Raw genomic sequence first — 8,573 nt, forward strand, 5'->3', positions numbered from 1 at the left:
AATGGCCAGCATTATTGCATACTTTGTTTCTATTCTTTTTGATAGTTTCATTTATTTCACTTTAAAAAATGTTTTTGCAACTTCATTCTTGGGAGTTTCGTACGATCTGGTTCATTAATTGATTAGCCAATGAAATGATGCATTTGAATAGCAACAGATGACGTAGCCATGTTAGTGACGATAGCTGACGTTCGATAGTAGCAACGTCAAACGCTGTTCCCTACCATGGTTGTTGTTGATAAACTGGTTGTTATGACTGGACAAGGCCTTGGTGTAAATTAGGAGAGGAGCCCCCGTCTCCGCCACGGGATACCTGCCAATGGAGGGCATGGACATAGACCTCGACCAAGAGCTCATGCAGAAGTTTAGCTGCATGGGCACCACTGACAAGGACGTCCTAATCTCTGAGTTCCAAAGACTGCTGGGCTTCCAACTCAACCCCGCTGGCTGCGCTTTCTTCCTCGACATGACCAACTGGTGAGCTCGGGGATTTGGGGCCTGGCTAGATAGCGTATTAGCCTGCACATTGCCTAAGGAATGTGAAAATAGTTGGTTGAAAACGTTTCAGGAATTCGAGTCGTTTTGAAAGGGTGTCTGGCATTATCAGCATTGATTGAAACGATTAGCTCGAGCTAACGCTACTAACAATGGCATTTGAAACTAGAACTAGCCAGCTACTGTAGCTACCTAGTACTACTCTTGAGTTATGTGAGCTAGGCTAGTTAGCTAGCCAGGTAGCTAACTAAATAATAAACCATAAGGCTACGGTCTAAGGTTTACTGCTGTTCAATTTGCTAAAACGTCTGCTTTAAATCCATTCCTTTACGTAGATACTGTGTTAGTAGCTACTCGTTAGGCACTGCAGGCTCCTTCAGCCTGAGAGGCTAGCTCGTATTTCTCAAGACAACTTTGCCAGCCTGAGTAGATAATGACGTAATGGGTCGTGAGTGTTGGTCAGCGTTTGAATAAAACGCTGACATGATGAGATCTAACAGAAACTATTGTTCAACGACCTTCACCTGATCTATAATAGATTGACAATGTCATTAAAAGTGAAAGTAAATCATATTATTTGGGCTTGATCTTGTTTTATTGTACATACGTTGTAGTGACAAGGACACACTTATCCAAATGTCAGTTAAAATGTCCTCCCCTTGTTTCTTGGAACAGGAACTTGCAAGCTGCTATAGGTGCGTACTATGACTTTGAGAGCCCTAGCATCAATACTCCGTCCATGTCCTTCGTGGAGGACGTGACGATCGGGGAGGGGGAGTCCGTCCCGCCAGAGACACAGTTCACCAAGACCTGGAGGGTCCAGAATACAGGTGGGTCGGAGGATTCAGAGGGGACAGGATGAACACACAATACCACAGAGTGTTCTGGAAGGTTCCGACATGCCAGTAATGGTGCAAGTAGAGATGTTTATTTTTTGTAGTAGGTTGTGTGCCTGACTGTGCTGTAAATGTGTGTTTTATTTGAGAGATTTGGATAGAGAGTTGTTCAGTAATGTGTGGGCTTCGAATTGACAGTGTATCTGTGTGTGTGGAATTGCCACATTACTAAATGATGTGTGTGTGTGTGTGTGTGTGTGTTGCAGGAGCAGAGTCGTGGCCTCCTGGTGTGTGTCTGAAGTACATCGGTGGGGACCAGTTTGGTCATGTGAACATGGTGATGGTGCGCTCGTTGGACCCCCAGGAGATCTCTGACGTGAGTGTGCTGATGTGTAGCCCCGCCGCCCCGGGAATGTACCAGGGCCAGTGGAGGATGTGCACCGCCACCGGACTCTTCTATGGAGGTGAGACACGACACCTCACCATTAACACTACACCTCACCACTAACACTACACCTCACCACTAACACTACACCTCACCACTAACACTACACCTCACCACTAACACTACAACTCACCACTAACACTACACCTCACCACTAACACTACACCACACCACTAACACTACACCTCACCACTAACACTACACCTCACCACTAACACTACACCTCACCACTAACACTACACCTCACCACTAACAATACACCTCACCTCTAACACTACACCTCACCACTGACACTACACCTCACCACTAACCTAACACTACACCTCACCACTAACCTAACACTACACCTCACCACTAACACTACACCTCACCACTAACACTACACCACACCACTAACACTACACCTCACCACTAACACTACACCTCACCACTAACAATACACCTCACCACTAACACTACACCTCACCATGAACCTAACACTAAACCTCACCACTAACACTACACCTCACCACTAACACTACACCTCACCACGAACCTAACACTACACCTCACCACTAACCTAACACTACACCTCACCACTAACCTAACACTACACCTCACCACTAACACTACACCTCACTACTAACCTAACACTACACCTCACCACTAACACTACACCTCACCACTAACAATACACCTCACCACTAACAATACACCTCACCACTAACAATACACCTCACCACTAACACTACACCTCACCACTGACCTAACACTACACCACACCTCACCACTAACAATACACCTCACCACTAACAATACACCTCACCTCTAACACTACACCTCACCACTGACACTACACCTCACCACTAACCTAACACTACACCTCACCACTAACCTAACACTACACCTCACCACTAACACTACACCTCACCACTAACACTACACCACACCACTAACACTACACCTCACCACTAACACTACACCTCACCACTAACAATACACCTCACCACTAACACTACACCTCACCATGAACCTAACACTAAACCTCACCACTAACACTACACCTCACCACTAACACTACACCTCACCACGAACCTAACACTACACCTCACCACTAACCTAACACTACACCTCACCACTAACAATACACCTCACCTCTAACACTACACCTCACCACTGACACTACACCTCACCACTAACCTAACACTACACCTCACCACTAACCTAACACTACACCTCACCACTAACACTACACCTCACCACTAACACTACACCACACCACTAACACTACACCTCACCACTAACACTACACCTCACCACTAACAATACACCTCACCACTAACACTACACCTCACCATGAACCTAACACTAAACCTCACCACTAACACTACACCTCACCACTAACACTACACCTCACCACGAACCTAACACTACACCTCACCACTAACCTAACACTACACCTCACCACTAACCTAACACTACACCTCACCACTAACACTACACCTCACTACTAACCTAACACTACACCTCACCACTAACACTACACCTCACCACTAACAATACACCTCACCACTAACAATACACCTCACCACTAACAATACACCTCACCACTAACACTACACCTCACCACTGACCTAACACTACACCACACCTCACCACTAACAATACACCTCACCACTAACAATACACCTCACCTCTAACACTACACCTCACCACTGACACTACACCTCACCACTAACCTAACACTACACCTCACCACTAACCTAACACTACACCTCACCACTAACACTACACCTCACCACTAACACTACACCACACCACTAACACTACACCTCACCACTAACACTACACCTCACCACTAACAATACACCTCACCACTAACACTACACCTCACCATGAACCTAACACTAAACCTCACCACTAACACTACACCTCACCACTAACACTACACCTCACCACGAACCTAACACTACACCTCACCACTAACCTAACACTACACCTCACCACTAACCTAACACTACACCTCACCACTAACACTACACCTCACTACTAACCTAACACTACACCTCACCACTAACACTACACCTCACCACTAACAATACACCTCACCACTAACAATACACCTCACCACTAACAATACACCTCACCACTAACACTACACCTCACCACTGACCTAACACTACACCACACCTCACCACTAACAATACACCTCACCACTAACAATACACCTCACCACTAACACTACACCTCACCACGAACCTAACACTACACCTCACCACTAACCTAACACTACACCTCACCACTAACCTAACACTACACCTCACCACTAACACTACACCTCACCACTAACAATACACCTCACCACTAACACTACACCTCACCACGAACCTAACACTACACCTCACCACTAACCTAACACGACACCTCACCACTAACACTACACCTCACCACTAACACTACACCACACCACTAACACTACACCTCACCACTAACACTACACCTCACCACTAACACTACACCTCACCACTGACCTAACACTACACCTCACCACTAACAATACACCTCACCACTAACAATACACCTCACCACTAACACTACACCTCACCACTAACCTAACACTACACCTCACCACTAACCTAACACTACACCTCACCACTAACCTAACACTACACCTCACCACTAACGTAACACTACACCTCACCACTAACGTAACACTACACCTCACCACTAACACTACACCTCACCACTAACACTACACCTCACCACTAACCTAACACTACACCTCACCACTAACCTAACACTACACCTCACCACTAACACTACACCTCACCTCACCATTAACACTACACCTCACCACTGACACTACACCTCACCACTGACACTACACCTCACCACTAACCTAACACTACACCTCACCACTAACACTACACCTCACCTCACCACTAACACTACACCTCACCACTGACACTACACCACACCACTAACACTACACTTCACCACTAACCTAACACTACACCTCACCACTAACCTAACACTACACCTCACCACTAACACTACACCTCACCTCACCACTAACACTACACCTCACCTCACCACTAACACTACACCTCACCACTGACACTACACCTCACCACTGACACTACACCTCACCACTAACCTAACACTACACCTCACCACTAACACTACACCTCACCACTAACCTAACACTACACTTCACCACTAACATAACACTACACCTCACTACTAACACTACACCTCACCACTAACCTAACACTACACCTCACCACTAACCTAACACTACACCTCACCACTAACCTAACACTACACCTCACCACTAACACTACACCTCACCACTAACCTAACACTACACCTCACCACTAACCTAACACTACACCTCACCACTAACACTACACCTCACCACTAACCTAACACTACACTTCACCACTAACATAACACTACACCTCACTACTAACACTACACCTCACCACTAACCTAACACTACACCTCACCACTAACCTAACACTACACCTCACCACTAACCTAACACTACACCTCACCACTAACACTACACCTCACCACTAACCTAACACTACACCTCACCACTAACATAACACTACACCTCACCACTAACATAACACTACACCTCACTACTAACACTACACCTCACCACTAACCTAACACTACACCTCACCACTAACACTACACCTCACCACTAACCTAACACTACACCTCACCACTAACCTAACACGACACCTCACCACTAAAACTACACCTCACCACTAACCTAACACTACACCTCACCACTAACCTAACACCTCACCACTAACCTAACACCTCACCACTAACCTAACACTACACCTCACCACTAACACGACACCTCACCACTAACCTAACACTACACCTCACCACTAACCCAACACTACACCCAAACCCAACACTCAATACCACACACCAGACTAACTCAGTTTGGCTTAGTGGATGGCCTGGTATGGGTCTGGAGTGTGTTGATACAATTACCAGAATACAATGCTTAACACCCCTTTTTCTGTCTTTATTTCTCTCTTTCTTATTATTTCTTTCATTTCATCTATTTACCCTCCCCCTGTCTCTCTCTCTCCTCCCTCTCTCCTCTCTCTCTCCTCCTCTCCTCCCTTTTTCTCTCCTCCCTCTCTCTCTCCTCCCTCTCTCCTCTCTCTCTCCTCCTCTCCTCCCTTTCTCTCTCCTCCCTCTCTCCTCTCCTCCCTTTCTCTCCTCCCTCCCTCCCTCCTCTCCTCTCTTTCTATCTTCCCCCCCTCTCTCCTCCCTCTCTCTCTCCTCCCCTCCCTCCGTCCTCAGATGTCATCTGGGTGATTCTGAGTGTGGAGGTGGGGGGTCTCCTGGGTGTAACCCAGCAGCTGTCGTCCTTCCAGACAGAGTTCAACACGCAGCCTCACCGCAACCCCGAGGGGGGAGACTTCAACCCCTTTGCCTCCCCGCAGAGGAATAAGCATGACACCGACCGCGACCTCCTCAAAGACCCAGGAGGATCATGGGAAGGCTCGCCGGATGGCCAGGACGTGAACGGACTGTCACACAACGCCGTCAACAGAGCGGCCAGCCTATCAGTTGTGGCTTACAGTCAGGTAGCATGCTCGCGCCTCACCTGACCGCCTTGAGCTTCCTGTTTCCTGTTTCGGAGTCTGGCCTGTGGGCGTGTCCAGTTTTTTTTTGATGATGTCAGCTGCTCAATTCAAGCCAATTTGCAACCACAGCTTTTTCCCATACTGTACAGTCTCTGTGTAGTTGTGAGAGAGATTGCCCACCAGTGTCCAGGCCTTTCCACTGCTGCCTGGCTGTGAACCTGTGGAGAGCTACAATAGGCATGCCCTGAACTCTCTCACCTGCCAGATCCCTCTGGTGCCAGCCAGCAGCATGGAACAGTGAACCCATGGAGGTGGTTGGTATGATTTGATAGCTCAGGTCGGACCAACACCTTTCTTTTAGTATACCAAAGGTGACGCGTCATCGTGGTTCAAAGGTCAACTGGTGTGTTTGTAGTCTGACACAACTGTACTGTTGTTTATTGTTGTAACGTTGTGATTGTTAGCATTTGTTGTTTAGTCCTTCTGGGTGTTCAGAACATCTAGAATCCCTCTGGTCCAGAACACAAACAGGCTGCTTCTGGATGAATACACAGCTATAGCTCAATGTGTCCTTCCTCCTCTGGTCTGTATATTGGCCCTTACATTGAAAGGACCTTTGAGTCCTTGTTTGTCAGGACAGAACACAAACATAGTAATATGCAAACACACCTGTCAGTAAGGACTGTCATAGCTGTGCTCATGTCCCACTACTACGTTTTATGTGGTGTGTACAGCTCAGTGGTTAGACCTTTTGAATGCAGATCAAGAGGTCACAGGTTTGAACCCCCCATGTTTGTTGCTTTGGATCAAAGCTACATGAACATTACATTATTGTTATTATTAATATGATTACTGTCACTTGTGGGTTCAGATCCAGTGGTGCTGTGACTACTGGGGATGGTGATCTAGGGTTAGGGTGATCTGAGCTGAATCACCAGGCCAGTAGGTGCTGTGACTACTGGGGATGGTGATCTAGGGTTAGGGTGATCTGAGCTGAATCACCAGGCCAGTAGGTGCGTTCGACATGGACTGCGGCTGCATAAAACGACCGGCGAGAGTAGCCACTTGCAGTCGGGGAGGAGTTGAAAACGGCTCTGTGAAGTCGGACATTCCAGCTTCTTGTGGTTTGCTGCGTTGATGTCAGTCATGGCCGATCAAGCGCTGTTTGCTTACTTTACTTTATTTATAATTAAACGTAGTCTTTCTGTTAGTAAAGAGGTTTACTCAAACCCTTTCTTCAACACATTTTTAATTAAATTAAACTTTTTTGAGCGTTGGCAAAACTGAAGGTGTCGAATATTACAAAACACTCGTCAAAGTTGTCGTGTGTGAGTCTGGACAATCATGAAATAGCTGTGTCGTCACTTGAACCCGTGCAGTTGCTCTTGAGAAAATGCGCTTGGCTACACAGCCGGCAGTTCTTGAATCGATCTCACGGTACTTTGATGGCGACGTCACAGTGACCTAGCCTCGGCGCCATCTCAAGTCGGACAAAAAGTCTAACCAGAATTCACTGTTTCAAGTCAGCCGCCTGCAGCCGGCTGCAGCGCCGCATGAAGTCGGGTCATGTCGAACGCACCCGGTTACTCACTGAAGAGTCATGGCTGACTCATGGTGACGTGACCAGTTACTGTACTGTTACTGTCCCAAGGTACAGGGCAGGTGTGGGAGTGTGTGTTAACCCTTACAGTGTGTGTGTTAACCCTCAGTGTGTGTTAACCCTTACCTTCTCCTCCTCCAGGGAATCCACGGGCCATACCCTTTTGGACAGAGCTAGAGAGACATGCTGCTGCTCTGTCCTGGAGCTCCTGGACAGCAGGGGGTTGGAGACCAGAGGAACACTTCTTTCATATGGACTCTTGATAAGCCTCTCCCTGGCCCTGCCTCCAGTCCTGCTTCCAGCCCTGCCCTCAGCCCTGCTTCCAGCTCTGCCTCCAGCCCTGCCTCCAGCCCTTACTCCCAGCCCCAACCCCCAATTCACCGCCCCTTTCCAAGCCTCCGGTTCCAGCACCACCCCTATCCCCACCCTCGGCCCAGCCCCCATCTCTGCCCCACCCCTATCCCCAGCCCCCATCTCTGCCCCACCCCCATCTTTGCCCCACCCCTATCTCCAGCCCCACCCCTATCTCTGCCCCACCCCTATCTCCAGCCCCCATCTCTGCCCCACCCCTATCCCCAGCCCCCATCTCTGCCCCA

The 8,573-nt window shown here is 48.0% G+C and overlaps 1 protein-coding gene across 1 annotated transcript; it reads left to right on the forward strand.

The window, feature by feature from the left end:
* The first annotated feature begins 203 nt into the window (after positions 1 to 203).
* On the forward strand, positions 204 to 8,454 carry LOC146272237 (protein ILRUN-like). Its single transcript, XM_084706454.1, has 5 exons — positions 204 to 477; positions 1,171 to 1,325; positions 1,598 to 1,795; positions 6,091 to 6,377; positions 8,119 to 8,454. The coding sequence occupies exons 1-5, from the start codon at positions 320 to 322 to the stop codon at positions 8,152 to 8,154; spliced, it is 834 nt and encodes a 277-aa protein (XP_084562580.1). The 5' UTR covers positions 204 to 319; the 3' UTR covers positions 8,155 to 8,454.
* The last annotated feature ends 119 nt before the right edge of the window (positions 8,455 to 8,573 follow it).

The sequence above is a fragment of the Hypomesus nipponensis genome, chromosome 9 (assembly GCF_054491055.1).
Source record: "Hypomesus nipponensis isolate SF chromosome 9, ASM5449105v1, whole genome shotgun sequence".
In the NCBI taxonomy this organism is placed as follows: Eukaryota; Metazoa; Chordata; class Actinopteri; order Osmeriformes; family Osmeridae; genus Hypomesus; species Hypomesus nipponensis.